We start from the raw sequence: 19,412 nt of genomic DNA on the forward strand, positions 1-19,412 counted from the left end.
TGTATCGAAGTCGAGAAAACTATGATCTCTTCACTAGGAATATTAGGTATGCTAAGTTTTCCCTTTGTTCACCGACAATTGTGAGTCAACGTCCATTAAGTTTTATATATAAAAAAGTACTTTAATTGGGCAAAAGTCCAAAAACAAAAAAAAGTGAAAACATAAATCTGAAAAACAATTTCCGAAAATATAAAAACCCAACGATTAAACATTTTATTTGACTCACAAAAAGATGCCAATATTCAACTGAGTTTTAGGTTCAAAATGGTTAAAAAAGAAAAAAAAGCGAAAAATTCAAAAGAATCTGTCATAGCCCGAAATACAAAATTCTTTAAAATACAAAAATTTTGAAATGGTAAGAACTTTAAGCTTTCAAATAAACATAACAGATAGAGTAATTTGTAGCTCTATTAGAAACAAATGTAAACTGTCACTAGTGATAACAAATAAGACATTGACGAGATATCAACTGATACATAACTATTAAAGAACAACTAAAATTCAAGAACAATTTTATGCAAACACGTTGTTGAAGTCGTGAAAACAATGAGCTTTTACCTGGAAAAAATTAATTGTTCATTTGTTTTTTTTTCAGTTCATTGTGATCATGTAATTGGACATTTTTCTGAATTCATTCCGTTGTAATAACATTCTGATAATTCACATAAAACATAAAAAAGAGCTCCCTTAACAATTTTATTCAAAGTTAAAATCAAAGGTAATAGCAAAGTTATTCAAAGTCAAGAAAAACGTTAACCATTAACGGCAATCCTTTAAAATGTTTCAATGATACTCATTAGGAAGTAATTGAGACTTTTCGTTGCAAAATTAATATGCAAAACTCATAACATATCAAGTAAGTTTCCTTAGAAAACGATATCGAAGTCGAGAAAAAAATGCTCTCTTCACTGAGAACGTTACATATGCTCAATTTCTCCTTGGTTCACCGCCAGTTTCGAGTCAGCTTTCATTAAACTTTCTATATAAAAAGTACCTTAATTGGGCAAAAGTCCAAAAACAAAAAAAAAGGAATGAAAACATAATTCTGAAAAACAGTTTCCAAAAATATAAAAACCAAACGATTACTCAAATATATTTGACTCAAAATACGATACCAACCGTCAGCTGAGATTGAGCTTCAAATTGATTAAAAAAGAAAAAAATGCAAAAATTTCAAAAAAATCTGGCACTGACCGAAGTACAAATTTCTTTAACAAACAAAAATTTTGAAAAGGTAAGAACTTTAAGCTTTCAAATAAAGATAACAGATAGAGTAAATTTTAGCACTATTGGACGCCAATGATAATTTTCACCAGTGATAACAAGTAGGACATAGACAAAATATCAACTGATAGATAACTATTAAAAAACAAATATAATTCCAGAATATATTCAGGCAATTAAATTGTTGAAGTCGTGAAAACAATTAGCTTTTACCTGGAAAAAAACTAAATGTTCATTTCTTTTTTCACTTGATTGGGATCTCTTGATTGGACTAATTTCTGAATTCATTCCGTTCTAATGACATTCTGATAATTCACAAAAAAAAACATAAAAAAGACGAAAAAAACAGCTCCTTAACAGTTTTATTCAAAGTTAAAAGCAAAATTAAAAGCAAAGCTATTGAGAGTCAAAAAAAACGTTAATCATTAACGGCAGTCCTGTAAAATGCATTAATGATACTCATTAGGAAACAATTGAGACTTTTCGTTGAAAAAATTATTTGCAAAACTCATAACATATCAAGTAAGTTTCCTTAGAAAACGGTATCGAAGTCGAGAAGACTATGATCTCTTCAATAGGAACGTTACATTTATCCATTTCCCCTTCGTTCATCGCCAATTTTTCGTCAACGTCCATTAAAGGTTATATATAAAAAAGAACCTTATTGCAAAAGTCTGAAAACAAAAAAAGAGTGAAAACATAAATCTGAAAAATAATTTCTGAAAATATAAAAACCCAACAACTACTCAATTTTATTTGACTCAAAATAAGACGCCAACCCTCAGTTGATATTGAGCTTCAAATTAATTAAAAAGGAAGAAGCAAAAAATTCAAAAAAAACTGGCATTGAATAAAATACAAATTTCCTTAAAAAATAAAAATTTTGAAAAGGTAAGAACTTTAAGCTTTCAAACAAAGACAACAAATAGGGTAAATTGTAGCTCTATTGGACGCCAATGAAAACTTTCACCAGTAATAACAAGTAATATGATGACAAAACATCAACTGATAGACAACTATTAAATAACAAATTTAATTCAAGAACAATTTCAGGCAATTACGTTGTTGAAGTCGTGAAAACAATTAGCTTTTACCTGGAAAAAAATTAAATGTTCATTTTAATTGAGCTTTCACTTGATTGGGATCTTTTAATTGGACAAATTTCTGATTTCATTCCGTTGTAACAAGATTCTTATAATTCACATAAAAGTCGAAAAAAAACAGCTCCTTTAACTATTTGAAAACCTTTCAATGTAAAATACGTGCCTCAAAAAGATTAAATTCAGCCTCAAAAATGCTGCTAATTCTTAGCTAATTGTGAGAATTCTTTCCAAAAAAGTTAGTACCAAAAAGTTTGTTCCAAAAAAAAACTTTGACAAAATAAATCGATAAAATCAAAAATGACGAATTTTGGATTGTAGAAAAAGAGCTTTATTAGAAAGAAGTGGTTAATTTTCTTTTTTTTTCAAAAGAATTTAAGGTAAAACACAATCTGTTTGGAGTGCGCGAGGATTGTCTTCGCAGATTTCAGCTTTGTCCGTTCGGCTAACTTTGAACGATTTTGCTATAGAAAAAAAATGGTGCAAATTTGATGAGAGCTAGCTGAATAATGAGAATTTTAGCCAAAACATTAGCCAAAATTTCAGATGATCTCTTCCACAACCCTCCTTCATTCTTGAAAATAGGCATGTAGCTTGCGCAAAATTCATCACAAAACGTTTTTAATTTAATCAAGGACTTTTTTAACGTATATCGTCTCTCCTTCAACTAAGTCAAATTGAACAGAAATTTTAAGGAAAAAAAGTCATTTTGTTGAAGATGGTAATTCAGGTATGGTCACAATCTAATTATCCAATTGACTTAAACCATTTTGCAAGAAATAGTGAGAATGACGTCAGGCATTCAAAACGCTGTTAGTGAAGTCATTCAGAACATTTGACTTTTCCATCGTTGCTGTTACAAAAAAACGTAAAAAGGTAAACGGTAAAAGAACGACAGACGACTGAACAACAAAACATGGATAAATCTTCACATACAATTCGAAGAATTGATTTCAATTATTGCCTCAATTTATCGATTTTAAAATCAACATAAGAGGGTCTAAGAGAGAAATTTTGTAATATCTAATTTAGAGCTTTTCAAAAAACTAAAAGCAACAACACTGTATGGAAAAAAAGGTTCTCGCAAACATTAGAACGTCTCAACAATACAACAACCTTGTGGTAAGCCATGACAAGAAGAACAAAAGCAAAAAGTGGAGAAAATTGCAAGTACCAGAATGTCTTTGAAAACCAGAGTAGTAAAACGAAGACAACATCATAACTTCAGGCCAAAAGGCCCAACCAGATCGTATAATTGGACATCATAAAAACAATTTTGCAATTCTGTTGGCTGCAAAGGGACAATAGAACTACAAAAAAAGGTGTCGAGAGAGCAATGAGCTTAACAAAAATTAGCAAAATTAATCATTTCGCTAAATTTTTCCGAAAGCAAATGGCGTATAAGGCATAGAATTCACTAGCTATGAACTGAAGCAAAACAATCGGAGAAATTAAGCGTCCCTAGAATTATTTGAGGTTATTAATTAACGAGACTAAGCGACAAAAACTTGAACAAAAAAAACTCTATAAACTCAAAACTTTTTCAAAATATTTAGTGTCAAAGTCAGAGTAAGCATTAGCTTTGAATTGAAACAATTCAATAGAATTAACTAATCCATTTTAGCAGCCCAGGAGACTTGTCTTTAATGCCATAAACTGTATAGACAACAAAAAGCACAACAAATACTCGCAAAACTCAAAATTTGATAAATTTTTTAAGGAGTAATTTATGCCAAAGTCAGGAAAATCAATAGCAAGAAACTCAGACCATTATTTGCTTGTATTTTTGCCTCTTTAGCAGCCAAAGAGACCTGTCATTACTGATGTGAAGTGATCAGACTACAGAAACTACATTAAATAGCGACAGAAAGAAGAATAACTAAAATTTGATGACAGTAAATAGTGCAAAAATTTGTAAAAGATTTGAAAATTTTAATGACAGCAAATATTGCAAGCAAATATTGCTAAAAGTTTATGACTCGCTTGAACAAAAATTTGCTTTTGAATACAAGAAGCTCTAAAAATTTCTCCGACTCTCTTTCACGCTCTCTTTAATTCTCCAGTCGGATAAAAGTTGCTCTATTTTGACGTCTCACTGACCTTAAAAAACTAAGAAAATCTGAACAGATTATATAAAAAGAGCACACCAATACAAATCAAATATTTGGGACGGTAGAAAGCCCACGAACACCACAAAACAGTCACACTCAGCTTTTAACTTCGCAGCTATAAGCTAAAACACTCCGTTTACAACTTTATGATATTTTCAGCAAAACTGCGGAAAGTTTTAGCAAAATACAAAAAAGGTGAACAAAAACAACTGAAATCACTCAAATTTTCACAAAACAATGAACCTCAATAACTCTGTGGAAAAAACAAAGTTCAAAAAAATCTTTTTGATTCTATTTTCTACGCTGGACGGGCTTTCTAATGATACCCCTCAGGACCCTCTGCGATGAATATTTGATCAGAGAAAATTGACTGAACAAAAAGAATCTGTTTGAGTATATAGTGCCTCTCCCCACCTAATTGGGTCGGAACAAAAATAAATTTTATTAATCAGTTTTACAATTTGATGCTTTTAGCGTTTCAAAGTCTTATGTGCTGTCATTTCAGCCTTAATAGCCATTCATGAAAACTCGGATTATCCATGGATAGAATTGAGATATTTTCACAAAATAACTTCCACTATTACAAATCTCCAACGGGGTTGTCGACCTATTTCCAGCGTAACTGGCAATTCCCAGAAGACACTCTGGCTGCATGGATCCGCATTTCATCCTGTACAATGGCCCGCCAAAATCCATATTACATATGTTGCTTCCATGAAAAACGGGATCTGTGCAAATGTTATCACTTCTGCAGGGCGTGAAAAAGTTTCCCTCCTCGTTATCGAACAAAGACATCGTGAAAACAGTTTCATGAAGTACGTGAGCGCTCGAAATCGAGTGAATCATTCCAGTGTTTGATCCCATTCCGCACGTACCCAGTAAAACTTGATGCATTTCCAACTCAGTTAGAGGTCTCTGGCAAATTGGGATGAAGATATTGGTTCTGTTTGTGTGTTTGATTTGTCTGGATAATTTTAGTATTGCCAGGTCGTTAACTGATCTCAAACTTGGGATAAATCTAAACCGGTATTGTGTTTGCTCAAAGCACACCTTATAAGTCGTGATTGAAGAAGTTTTGTTTAAACACAGGTTGACGTGCCACCCGGAAGTGATCTGTGATCAGACTAAGTCCAATGCACACAGGGTGTTCTCAGACCAAAATTACCGGATCTGGGATTTGGTTCGAGCGCACTTAAGTATGATCAGAGGTCACTTCGGTCTGGGGATGGTCTGATTAGAAGTCTTTTCCGGATGGTATTCGTCTGATCATAGGCCCCTTTCCAAACGCACAATTGTATATTTGGTCTGGGAGGACAGTCTCATCAGAGGTCATTTAAAGCGCACAATCGATTGTACAATGGTCTGGAGTTGGTCTGGACGATGTTTAGAAAATGGTCTGATCAGTGGCGTTTTTGGTCTGGGGAGAGTCTGATCAGATGTCATCTCAGGCGCAAAATCGTCTGGACAATAGTCTGATTTGGGTCTGATCAGAGGTCACTTCCGTCTGGCAAGGTTTGATCAGAGACAGTTTGGAGCGCACTTCGAGTGCACACAGTGTTTCGAGCGCACTTTAGTCTGATCAGAGGTTACTTTGGTTTGGGATGGTCTGATCAGAGGGTACTTTCGTCTGAAGCGGTCTGATCAGAGGTCACTTCCGGATGGCACCTTAACCTGGGTAACGCAATTTCTCTTACATTTTCCGGTTCGTGTTCACCGCAAAAACGATCAAGGCAATAAGAAGAGATACAGTTTTTTAAGGCTAATAGGTGTTTTAGGAGTATAACCTCATCCTTCGAATAGAAGCAGAGCTGTCAAAATGAAAAAAAAATATGATGAACCTTAATTATTTTCAACGTTAGATTTTAATCGCAAGTATAGCTCAATTTTTTGTGCAAAGTATTTAAGACGCACTATCATTTTTTTTGAAATCCTTTACTATCTTATCAGTTCTATAGAAAATGCACAGACACAGTTGAAATTTATTCTTGTATGATCTGATGTGATTTTGACAGTTAATATCAGATAAATAATTAAGTTTTCAATCCTTATTGTTGTATAAGATCCTGTAAGTTAGTATAAGTTGCTTATCAGGACGCGTAGAAATCTTATAAAATCACTGCCTTGAAAATATTTGTCGTCTGAAGCTTCACCTAAAAAATTTAAATTAAAAGTTTAGTTAGCTGCTGATAGCGTTTCCATCGGGACATATATATCCTTCTCAGGAACCCAAAACAAATTTTTGTTTAAGTATCAACTACAACAGTCTGAAAATTGGCTTTTTCTGAAACTTTTGATGATATAGATAAAACCAAAATCATATAGATTAGGACCAAAATACAAGTCGCGGGATCAAATTATAATTTAAATTTTTTTGAAGATTAATGCGAGCCAAAGTTATCTTGAAAATCCTGTTAAACGTTTCACTCACGATTTAGAAATTATATCTGCGAAAATCATCAAAATTTCTGATTTTTTTAAAAATCAATGTCAATGCGATTACAGTACCCAGGTTGAAGTGCCAGACCCAAGGTAGGTATTTCCAGACAGACCCAGACGGAAAGTGCCTATGTCCAGGCCGTCGCAGACGGAAAGTGCCTATGTCCAGGCCGTCCCAGACGAAAAGTTCCTATATTCAGACAGAATATATGTCTGCGTATGTCATGCCCATCGTGAGTTCACAATTTATAGTGTGTTCTTAGTGCGTTCAAAGTCGAATATTTCTAGACCATTCCAGACCAAAAAAGCATATGTTCAGACTTTTGTGCGTTCTTGTCCAGACATTTGTGCGTTCACCAGGCAAAAAAAATTACATTCTGTGGTGCAGTGCTAGTCCTTGAAGATGAAGAAACCAGAGAGTTTTTGAAAAGTGTTTAATTTTTTTCAGTCAACAAGTTTTTCCAATTGAACAACATTTAGCAGTGATTCGTTTTGGCTTAGCGTCCGTTAAATTTTTTTGTTCGTTTATGTCCAGATCTGCGTGCGCTCATGTTCAGACTTTTGTGCGTTCAATTGTGTATCCGGGCCGTGTAATTTTGAACACACGGCGTCCCCATCGTGCTTTTATTTTTGTCTGGACATATCCTGCTTCGGTGTGGGACTACAACCTTGGTAATTGTTGCAAAACTCAATTTTTTTTAAAATATGGATAGAAAAACGTTTATAATTAAGATATTGTAAGACATAATCCCCTATATTATCTTTTTTAGAAATATCGTTTACAATTCTTGCTTAAAGAAAATTTTTTGAAGAACTCTTAGGAATTTGTAGCAGAATTTTTATTTTGTAATATCCCATAAATTTTAAATTCTTTTAAGGCTTCTACACATTTTCGTAAGATTTTATGAAAACTCTCTGAAAGTTTTATTGCATTATCTGATAAATCTCATACGAAAGAAATAAAAATTTTGATCAGTTGTACCAATTTTAAAATATTTTGAAACAATCAACCTATTTTAAGAATAGATTGTTATTGTTTGAGCAAAAGTTTTTTATTGAAATATACTCTTTATAGAATAAGGGAGGGAGGGCTTGAAATAAACAGTTCAAATAAACCTACATATAAAGACTAATTTTCTAGTGAATCAAAATACGAAGCTCAATTCAATGTAGGAAATATGATTTTGAAGATCAGTTTTTTTTTCTGTGGTTCTAATCTTGATTGAAGACCATTTTAAAATGTTTTTTAACATTTAATCACATAAGGAAAAGCCAGAAAACATTTGAGTCGATTATGCGCTTCCTTTTAAATCTGTAGTTTAATCAAACTAGTCTATGAATAAATATTGGAAAAAAACCAGTTTAAAACATTTGTACGGCTCAAAAATCTTCAGAGCAGTACAAATAGTGATGCCGAAAAACATCGATTCCAATAGGCCAGCATTTATGCTCTGTGAAATCATATTTGCAGCTTTCATTTTTCATCTTTTCTCATAAAAATTAGCAAGAAAAGCTTTAAGTTGCCTATGGGATTGGACTAGATCTTAAAGAGATGCATAAAAGATAAAGCGTGAGTTGAAATAAAAATTTTAAATAAAAAGTATGATTTTTCTCGTGCCAACATTAAATTCATTGTTATTTTTAGCTGATATCACAATGAAGTTCTACTGCTTCAAACAATTTTGGGTTGTCCGCGTAGACACAAGTGGCATTTAAATGTTATTTCAACTCACGAAAATATATTAATAATATTACCCTGGGGCTATGTAGATAGCTTTTATATTGTAGAGCCGAGTTTTCCGATTCCACCATCTGAACTCTGAAAAGTCTCCTACTTCCAAAGTGAGCTGGCTCGCTAAAACAACTTTGTTTGTTTTGCATACCACTTAATTGTTGCCTGCTTGGGGTTCCAGATGCAACCGATATCCGAAGGAAGAATTATGGGTGTAATTTGATAAACAACTCATTTTACCTGGTGCTGAACACTACGGCTACGAAAAAGGGCCATGTTTGCTGAAAGTATGATGGATCGCTCTAGTGCAAAACGTAATAATGACTTAGCATGCACAATCTCGTAAAAATTTGGAATAGTTTCTTGGAAAAAATGGATAAAAAACAAGATAAGCTCTCGTCATGAAATGGATAATTTTTGATGCGTCAGAACTATTAATCCAAAATTTTTACCTGGGTGTGTAACTTTAAAAACATTTGATACACTGTTTGAACAACACTTCTGTCCCGTTTTTTTTCAAACTATAGTCCCGCTACAATGCACAGGAGCACGGTATATCAAATTACGTTTGCGGTTCTTCCAATCATACCCGGGTCGAGATGTCAGCGCCGTTTCAGCGCATCTTTTTGTAAGAAATGCGCTGAATGCTCTGAAATTATGTAATACATGCGCTGAAATGCGTTGAAATTTCGAGATGGCGCTGAAACTTAAAATTTCAGCGCACCTTCAGTGCATTTTTTACATAATTTTAGTGCATTTTCATCTCATTTCTTACCTAACTTTCAGCACATTTTCTGCGCATTTCTTACATAATTTCAGCGCATCTTCGGCGCATTTCTTACATGATTTCAGCGCATTCTTAGCACATTTCATACATAAGTTTCAGCAGATTTATCAGCGCATTTCTTACATAATTTCAGCGCATCTTCGGCGCATTTCCTACATGATTTCAGCGCATTCTTAGCACATTTCATACATAAGTTTCAGCACATTTTTCAGCGCGTTTCTTACATAATTTCAGCGCTTTTCATATCAAACGTTTTATTATTATAAATTCAAATTAAATGGGAAGCATTTCAGTTCTCAATAGCACAGTGGATTAATTGATAGAAGAGACGCAATGATCGGGGTTCGAACCACGGAGCGAAAGAAAACAGCTGAACTTTTTGAAATTTCAGCGGATTTCAGAGAGCATTTCTTACAAAGTTTCAGCACTTTTCAGCGCATATCAGCGCAATATTATGTATGGTTTTTGCGCTGAATTTTGTGAAAGTTGAGCGCATTTCAGCGCATTTCTTACATAATTTTTGGAAATTTTTGTCAACCCGGGTAGCCTCGAACTTCACTTTCATACTTCAACTCATATTATGAAACCAAATTGATTCAGAAGCCCAGATTAATAAAAAGAACGACATTCCTGAAATGGTTGAAATTTTTCATACTCAAAGGAAAAATAGGAGAAAAATTGCAAAGCATAATTAATCCGAAGCCGTTGCAAGATGACAAGAATCAAAATACGCAAGTTGAAAAGCTGTAACAAAATTTTCAATATTCGAACGGCCCAAAAATTGACTCGATATTGATTAATTGCATTTGTGTCACTAGAATTACAGTTTTTCCTGCATTTGGACGGAAATTTGTGATACATCAGAAACCTAAGTTATCACATACAGGTCACGTTGCTGCACACCATTATGTGAATAAAGTAACTTATAATTGGAGGGAGAAAAAATTATGTCGGCATGCTTTATTGTTATCGATCGTAGTCGGGCACTTTTACGTTATTCGAGTTTGAAAAAACAGTTTTTTTTTCAAACCAGACTAAATTGCTTTGTGCAATTTGGGAACCAAGCTCTCTTGCAATTGAGATATAGATGCCAATTGTGGAAAGTTTTCGTTATACTTCACAAGATAACTCTCTGAGATTGTGACCGCTCCCTCCGATGTTCTCAAACGTTTTTTCTTATCATCTTTTTCGACATTTTCTTCTACTCACATCTTTTACATATTTTTATCAAGATATCAGCCTCGTATTTCAATTTTTTTACTGGTTCCAGTTTCTTATCATAAAAAAGCTGGAAGCAAATAGAAGACAAAATCTGACTACTTATTTCATTATTGTTTGCATAACACTGATACTACGCTGAATTCTTCTGAAGATCAAAAAAGGCAACATCAACATCAGGAATTCCTTCATATGATAACGTGTGCTGATCTGTTGGAGTAAAAAGGGAGATAGGTCTACTTCATGAAAAAATGTTTTTCTTGAAAATTAACTCCTAATTCGCTCATTAGGCGCCTTCACGTGAGCAGAAAAGAAACGCGAAATAAACCAAAATTGATGTATCTTTTGCAAAAGTCTTATAGTCGTTTCATAACAGTTGATTTAGGCATAAGGGAGTTTATGTTATGCGCGCCTCTATGAAAACCATGCCGCGAGGAATGCTTAGCTTAAATTTGTTTGACTCTAAAAAAATTAGTTTGCTTCGATTTCTGAAGAAAAATGAATGGCGCTTAATAGCGCTGATAAGTTTAGAGAATTTGTTTTGAAAACATTATTCATTTTCTTTTTTTCATTGTGGAACGAAAAACGATCCAGTAATGAAATAAACAATTATTAATGTCATGAGAACTCTAAATTTTATCAATAGCTATCTGAATAGCTTTCAACAAATCTGATTTTGGTTAGAAGCATCAGCGATTGTTCGGTTCAAAGGAGCATTAATTTGGGTTGGCACAGCAAATAAGTTTTTTTTTCTACAATCGATCTATTATCAAGCTTGCCAAAACTAATTATGTCATTGGGGGAAAAGATTCCTTCAAGTTAGGCAAATTGAGAAGTCAAAGAAATCAGCAAATTCCAAAACAAGCTATTATAAACTTTCAGCTATTTTTTAACACTGATTAGAATTTTTTTACTTTTATTATTTTGAGTAGAAATTAGGAAAGTAAAACCATTGGAACTGACAGCAATTTTACTAGGTTCTCTTTTATTAATCCTTTTAATCGACTGCTGCACTCCTTGAAAATTTTTTCTCAATTGCTTTTGTTGAAAAACAATATTCATAACGCTATGCAATCAATCAAAACATTCAGGAAAGCAATTTATCTTCAGTTTCTAATCAAATATAATTTTTTTCTTATAGATAGAACTCTTTCTTTAAAAGTCCTGATAGTTCAATATGTAGCGGCGTATTTTTCTTTTCCACCGATATAGCGCATTAGATTTCACTAAATTTTTCACAACAAATCTAGCTGATTTTGCTGATACTCTAAATCCCCAGACTTCCGACAGTTTCTTAGACAAATTTTTGATGATAAATTGACGTTAAATTAAAAAAATTTCAATTCGCATGCTACTCACACAAAATAATTGGTTTCGCAATTCAATTCAAATCAACAACCTAATTTTAAAAAATTGTTCAAAATATTATTTGAGACTTTTGTTTGTTGGCGCTTTTTTCCTAAAAAATTCCATACAGACTCGAAATCAGGTAACTGCAATTTCATTAAAAGATTTAATTGTCTCTGCAATGTTTTGCGAAGTTCTGTTCGGAAAAATTTGTTCTCTTTGAAAAACTTGCTGTGAGCGTTTAGGCCAAAAATAGAAAAAAGTGTGTTTTCAAAATATCGAAAATATTATAACTGTTCAATAATTTGTGCAAATACTTTCTGGCATATGTAGCTGATCGAAACTTTCAATTTTCATTCAGTTTGAAAAATTATCCAGTTATGAAAAAATCAAGTATTTATGTTATCAAAAGTTTGTATTCAATCAAAATCTGTCTGATTATAGGTTTTCAGCAATCCTGGTTTTGTTTAAGTGCAATTATTTGGGTTTGCAAAGCAAAAGAGTTTTTTTCTCTTACAAACGAACTAATATCAAGGTTGCCAAAATATAATTTTATCATTAAACAAAAAAAAGTTTTCTTCAAGTTAGGCAAACTGAGATGTCAAAGAAATCAACAAATTCCAAAACAAGCTATTATAATTTTCAGCTAATTTTTAACACTGATCAGAATTTTTTTTACTTTTAATATTTTGAGTAGAAATTATGAGAGTAAAACCATTGGAACTGACAGCAATTTTACTAGGTTCTCTTTTCTTAAGCCTTTTAATCGACTATTGCACTCCTTGAAAATTTTTTCTCAATAGCTTTTGTTGAAAAACAATATTCATAACGCTATGCAATCAATCACAACATTCAGGAAAGCAATTTATCTTCAGTTTCTAATCAAATATAATTTTTTTCTTATAGATAAAACTCTTTCTTTAAAAGTCCTGATAGTTCAATATGTAGCGGCGTATTTTTCTTTTCCACCGATATAGCGCATTAGATTTCACTAAAATTTTCACAACAAATCTAGCTGATTTTGCTGATGCTTTAAATCCCCAGACTTCCGACAGTTTCTTAGACAAATTTTTGATGATAAATTGACGTTGAATTGAAAAAAATTTTTGATTCGCATCCTACTCACACAAAATCAATTGGTTTCCCAATTCAATTCAAATCAACAACCTAATTTTAAAAAATTGTTCAAATTAATATTTGGGACTTTTGTTTGCTTGCGCTTTTTTCCTAAAAAATTTCATACAGACTCGAAATCAGGTAACTGCAATTTCGTTAAAAGATTTAATTGTCTCTGCAATGTTTTGCGAAGTTCTGTTTGGAAAAATTTGTTCTCTTTGAAAAACTTGCTGTGAGCGTTTAGGCCAAAAAAAGAAAAAAGTGTGTTTTCAAAATATCGAAAATATTATAACTGATCAATAATTTGTGCAAATACTTTCTGGTATAAGTAGCTGATCGAAACTTTCAATTTTCATTCAATTTGAAAAATTATCCAGTTGTGAAAAAATCAAGTATTTATGTAATCAAAAGTTTTGTATTCAACTCATCCAACTCGTCCCAGATCGTTTCCAACAATCGAACTATTATCAATTTTTCCAAAACTAATTATATCATTGGGGGAAAAGATTCCTTCAAGTTAGGCAAACTGAGATGTCAAAGAAATCAGCAAACTCCAAAACAAGCTATTAAAAACTTTCAGCTTCTTTTCAACACTGATCAGAATTTTTTTACTTTTAATATTTTGAGTAGAAATTACGAGAGTAAAACCATTGGAACTGACAGCAATTTTACTAGGTTCTCTTTTTTAAGCCTTTTAATCGACTGTTGCACTCCTTGAAAATTTTTTCTCAATTGCTTTTGTTGAAAAACAATATTCATAACGCTATGCAATACAAACGCATTTCAGCGCATTTCTTACATAATTTTCAGAAAACTTCTCGACCCGGGTTCGAACGGCCCAAAAATTGAATCGATATTGATTATTGCATTTTTGTCACTAAAATTACAGGTTTTCCTGCATTTGGATGGAAATTTGTGATACATCAAAAATCTAAATTATCACATACAGGTCACGTTGCTGCACACCATTATGTGAATAAAGTAACTTACAACTGGAGGGAGAAAAAATTATTTCGGCTTGCTTTATTGTTATCGATCGTAGTCGAGCACTTTTAAGTTATTCGAGTTTGAAAAAACAGTTTTTTTTTCAAAACAGACTAAATTGCTTTGTGCAATTTGGGAACCAAGCTCTCTTGCAATTGAGATATAGATGCCAATTGTGGAAAGTTTTCGTTATACTTCACAAGATAACTCTCTGAGATTGTGACCGCTCCCTTGGATGTTCTCGAACGTTTTTTCTTATCATCTTTTTCGACATTTTCTACTACTCATATTTTTTACATTTTTTTATCAAGATATCAGCCTCGTACTTCAATTTTTCACTGGTTCCAGTTTCTTATCATAAATAAGCGGGAAGCAAATAGAAATCAAAATCTGATTACTTATTTCGATATTGTTTGCATAACACTGATACTACGCTGAATTCTTCTGAAGATCACATCAGAAGGATCACAACCAATTCTTCTGAAGGCAAGATCAACATCAGGAATTCCTTCATATGATAACGTATGCTGTTCTGTTGGAGTAAAAAGGGAGATAGGTCTACTTCATGAAAAAACGTTTATCTTGAAAATTAACTCCTAATTCGCTCATTAGGCGCCTTATAGTCATTTCATAACGGTAGAATTAGGCATAAGAGAGTTTATGTTATGCGCACCTCTATGAAAACCATGCCGCAAGGAATGCTTAGCTTAAATTTGTTTGACTCTAAAAAAATTATTTTGCTTCGATTTCTGAAAAAAAATGAATGGCGCTTAATAGCGCTGATAAGTTTAGAGAATTTGTTTTGAAAACATTATTCTTTTTCTTTTTTCATTGTGGAACGAAAAATGATCCAGTATTGAAAAAATCGGTTATTAATGTCATAAGAACTTTAAACTTTATCATTAGCTATCTGAATAGCATTCATCAAACCTGATTTTGGTTAGAAGCATCAGCGATTGTTCGGTTCATAGGAGCATTAATTTGGGTTGGCACAGCAAATAATTTTTTTTTCTTACAATCGAACTAATATCAATTTTGCCAAAACTAATTATATCATCGGGGGAAAAGATTCCTTCAAGTTAGGCAAATTGAGATGTCAAAGAAATCAAATAACTCCAAACCAAGCTATTATAAGCTTTCAGCTATTTCTTAACAGTAATCAGATTTTTTTTACTTTTAATATTTTGAGTAGCAATTACGAAAGTAAAACCATTGGAGCTGACAGCAATTTTAGTAGGTTCTCTTTTTTAAGCTTTTTAATCGACTGGTTCACTCCTTGAAAATTTGTTCTCAATTGCTTTTGTTGAAAAACAATATTCATAAAGCTATGCAATCAATCACAACATTCAGGAAAGCAATTTATCTTCAGTTTCTAATCAGATATAATTTCTTTCTTATTGATAGAAATGTTTGTTTAAAAGTCCTGTTAGTTCAATATGTAGTGGCTTTTTTTCCACCGATATAGCGCATTGGATTTAACTAAAATTTTCACAACAAATTTAGTTGATTTTGCTGATGCTTTAAATCCCCAGACTTCCGACAGCTTCTTAGACAAATTTTTGATGATAAATTGACGTTAAATTAAAAAAATTTCAATTCGCATGCTACTCACACAAAATAATTGGTTTCCCAATTCAATTCAAATCAATAACCTAATTTTAAAAAAATGTTCAAATTATTGTTTGAGACTTCTGTTTGTTTGCGTTTTTTTCCTAAAAAATTTCATACAGACTCGAAATCAGGTAACTGCAATTTCGTTAAAAGATTTAATTGTCTCTGCAATGTTTTGCAAAATTCTGTTCGGAAAAATTTGTTCTCTTTGAAAAACTTGCTGTGAGCGTTTAGACCGAAAAAAGATAAAAGTGTGTTTTTAAAAGATCGAAAACAATAAAACTGTTCAATAATTTGTGCAAATACTTTCTGGCATATGTAGCTGATCGAAACTTTCAATTTTCATTCAGTTTGAAAAATTATCCAGTTATGAAAAAATCAAGTATTTTGGTTATCAAAAGTTTGTATTCAATCAAAATCTATCTGATTATAGGTTTTCAGCAAACCTGGTTTTGTTTAAATGCAATAATTTGGGTTTGCAAAGCAAAAGAGTTTTTTTTCTCTTACCAACGAACTAATATCAAGGTTGCCAAAAAGTAATTTTATCATTAAACAAAAAAAGGTTTCTTCAAGTTAGGCAAACTGAGATGTCAAAGAAGTCAACACAAATTCCGAACCAAATTTTTAGAAAGCTTGCAGCTAATTGTTTACATTGATCATATTTTTTTACTTTGAATATTTTGTGTATTAATTACGAAATTAAAACCAATCGAAAGGTCAGAATTTTTCATTAGGTTCTCTTTTCTTTAAGCCTCTTAGTCGACTGGTCACTCTGGGAGATTTGTTTTTCTCAATTGCTCTTGTTGAAGAACAATGTTCATAACGCTACACATTCAATCACAACAGTCAAGAAAACATTTTATCTTCATTATCTTCTCAGACAAATTTCTCTTTTTAAATATCCTAAAATTTCAATCATCTGTGTCGTCGTGTTTTTCATTTCTACCGATATAGCGCTTGAGTCTGTACTAAAACTTTCACAACATTTCTAGCTAACTTTGTTGATGCCTTAAATCCCCATACTTCCGGCAATTTTTGGAGACAAATTGGTGATGATAAATTGACGTTAAAATTAAAAAGTTTGATTTGCATGCTACTCACACAAAATTATTTGGTTTCCCAATTCAATTAAAATGGACAACCTAACTTTATAAAATTGTTTGAATTGTTTTGTAAAAGTTTTGTTTGTTCGCAACTTTTTCTATTCAGAGTTTGTACAGATTCAAAATCGGATAACTGCAATTTGAAACACTAAAGGGGAAATTTAGAGAACAAAGCAGCTTTGTTCTGTTTCAAAACATTGCTGTGAGCGTTAAGCTCATGAAGAAGAAAAAGGGGATTTTTTGTAAAAAAAATTGTTCAATATTTTGAGCACCGACTTTCTGGTATATGAAGCTGATGAAAACTTTTAATTTTCATTTCATTTAAAAATAGATCCAGGTATTAAAAAATCAAACATTTATATTATAAGTACTCCAAAATCTATTTCTATCAATATCTACCTGATTATAGGTTGTCAACAAACTTTGTTTTGATTAGATGCATCAGCGATTGTCTGGTTTATAGGAGCAATAATTCGGGTTTGCACGACAAATAAAATTTTTTATCTTACAATCGAACTGTTATCGAATTTTCAAAAAAGTAATAATAGCATTGGGGGAAATCATACTTCAAGTTAAGCAAACTGAGATGTCAAAGAAATCAACAAAACTCCGAACAAAGTATTTATAAATCTCCTAGATATTTGTTAACACTGATCACACTTTTTTTTACTTTTAATAATTTGAGAATTCATAACGAAAGTAGAAAGTTTTGAAATTTCAGCAATTTTACTCGGTTCTCTTCTCTTTAAGCCTCTTAATTGACTGGTGCACACTGTGAAACTTTTTTTTCTCAATTGCTCTTGTTGAAGAACAAAATTCATATCATTACGCAATCAATCACAACATTCAGGAAAACGTTTTATCTTCAGTATCTGCTCAGACATATTTCTTTCTTTAAATTTCCAGTTATTTCAATCTGTAATGTCGTGTTTTTCATTTCCACCGATATTGCGCATGAGATTTCAGTAAAACTTTCACAACATTTTTAAGTAATTTATAAAAAATTTGCTGTTATTTTATATCTCCAAATTTCCGGCAGTTTTTTGAGACAAAATTTTGATGAAAAATTAAAAATTTCGATTCGCATGCTACCCACACAAAGTTTATTTGTTTCCTTATTCAATTAAAGTCAACAACCTTACTTTATAAAATTGATCAAATTGTTATTTGAGACTTTTGTTTGTTTGCGCATTTTCCTACAAAAATTCGTACAGACTCGAAATCAGATAACTGCATTTTAGTTAAAAATTTTAAGTGTCTCTGCAATGTTTTGCAAAGTTCTGTTTGAAAAAATTTATTCTCTCTCAAAAACTTGCTGTGAGCGTTTAAATCGATGAAAAGAAAAGTAAATATTAAAAAATCCAAAGAAATTAAAACTGTTCACAAATTTGTGCACAGATATTTTGGTATATGCAGCTGATTATGACATTCAGTTTTCCATTCAATTTGAAACAATTAAATTTCTTCTGTGTCCTTTTACATAGTACTTTGTATAAATGAACTATTTTTATACGAAAGCAGTTCAGACGGGAATTTCTGCAAGCCCTATCGTAATACATAGCGTCGCCTCGTTGAGGTTCTAGTCAGCCTTTATTACCACTTAGGCCATTGTACCAATTAGAACATGACACTCCAATCATGCTCAACTGGTGTAATTTTTATATTTTATATTAATTTCGACTCGAATATTGAAAAATCTACTCGTCAAAATACCAAAAGGTGATAACTCACGATGATAACTGTAGACACAAAATGCTGACGTCATGACAAATATTTCATCCACAATTGTAGCTCCACAAAATTCAGTCGATCCTCTTCCAAACCGAATTTTGGCATAAAACAGCGTCGGTTGACTAACCAGGCCATTTACTATAAATGAATTTATAGAACTCTGAAATTTGTTTGCATTCCAGGTTTTTACTTCCTTTTCAGGAAAATTTATTGCTTCAAGGGTCTGTAAATTGAGAAATATAACAAACGAGGTAATAAATATGAACCAAATTACAATTTTTGACATCATTTCGTTTTTGACTGTCATTCAAATATCGTTTAGAGAAGGTGTTTTTATTTACACCATGAATTGGATAATTCTGGCAACCTTTGACCTTTAGATTTCGTCACAATAGTCTTAGCAAAGGAAAAGTGGTTAAATTGCTCAAGACAAATTGTAAATTTAAAGAAATTATGCAAAAGCTTTGATGTGATATTTAGAGGGCAAATATCAGTTTTGGAGGCCGTAATAATTAGAACAGAATTGCCTACAACTACCGTTCCGCAACTACAGATTTTTAATTAAGGTCAGTTTAGCATAAATACTAATTTACTCATAATCTTGTTTACATACCAGTGCTCTTATGATTAACGTAAAAGCAAAACCAATTCTTCAAAAAGTTTTTAATTTCCGTATCCTTGCAGAAGGTTAAATGCCATGGAGCTCTGTTTTGCCAAAGTGTGCTATGAGGAATAACTCATAGAACTTTTCGGTTAACAAACAAATTGCATTATATTTTGATTGTATTTCCTGCCAGTGAAAAAAAAACTCAGTGCATCTGGTGCTGATTGGTATAAACAGATGTTCCTAAATTTAGTAAAAATTGTTCGAAAATTGAGCTAATCTTTGTTTCAGTCATAATTTTTCCCGTT

General features: G+C 32.2%; 1 protein-coding gene across 1 annotated transcript; it reads right to left on the reverse strand.

Annotated features, from left to right (window-relative positions):
* Positions 1–4,858: 4,858 nt before the first annotated feature.
* Positions 4,859–18,856, reverse strand: LOC142348625 (plasminogen-like). Its single transcript, XM_075400033.1, has 3 exons — positions 18,501–18,856; positions 8,627–8,726; positions 4,859–5,453 (listed from the first exon to the last, which is right to left on the reverse strand). The coding sequence occupies exons 1-3, from the start codon at positions 18,805–18,807 to the stop codon at positions 4,943–4,945; spliced, it is 918 nt and encodes a 305-aa protein (XP_075256148.1). The 5' UTR covers positions 18,808–18,856; the 3' UTR covers positions 4,859–4,942.
* Between the last annotated feature and the right edge of the window lie 556 nt (positions 18,857–19,412).

Source organism: Convolutriloba macropyga, chromosome 10, assembly GCF_964194025.1.
Source record: "Convolutriloba macropyga chromosome 10, txConMacr16.3, whole genome shotgun sequence".
NCBI classification, from domain to species: Eukaryota; Metazoa; Xenacoelomorpha; order Acoela; family Convolutidae; genus Convolutriloba; species Convolutriloba macropyga.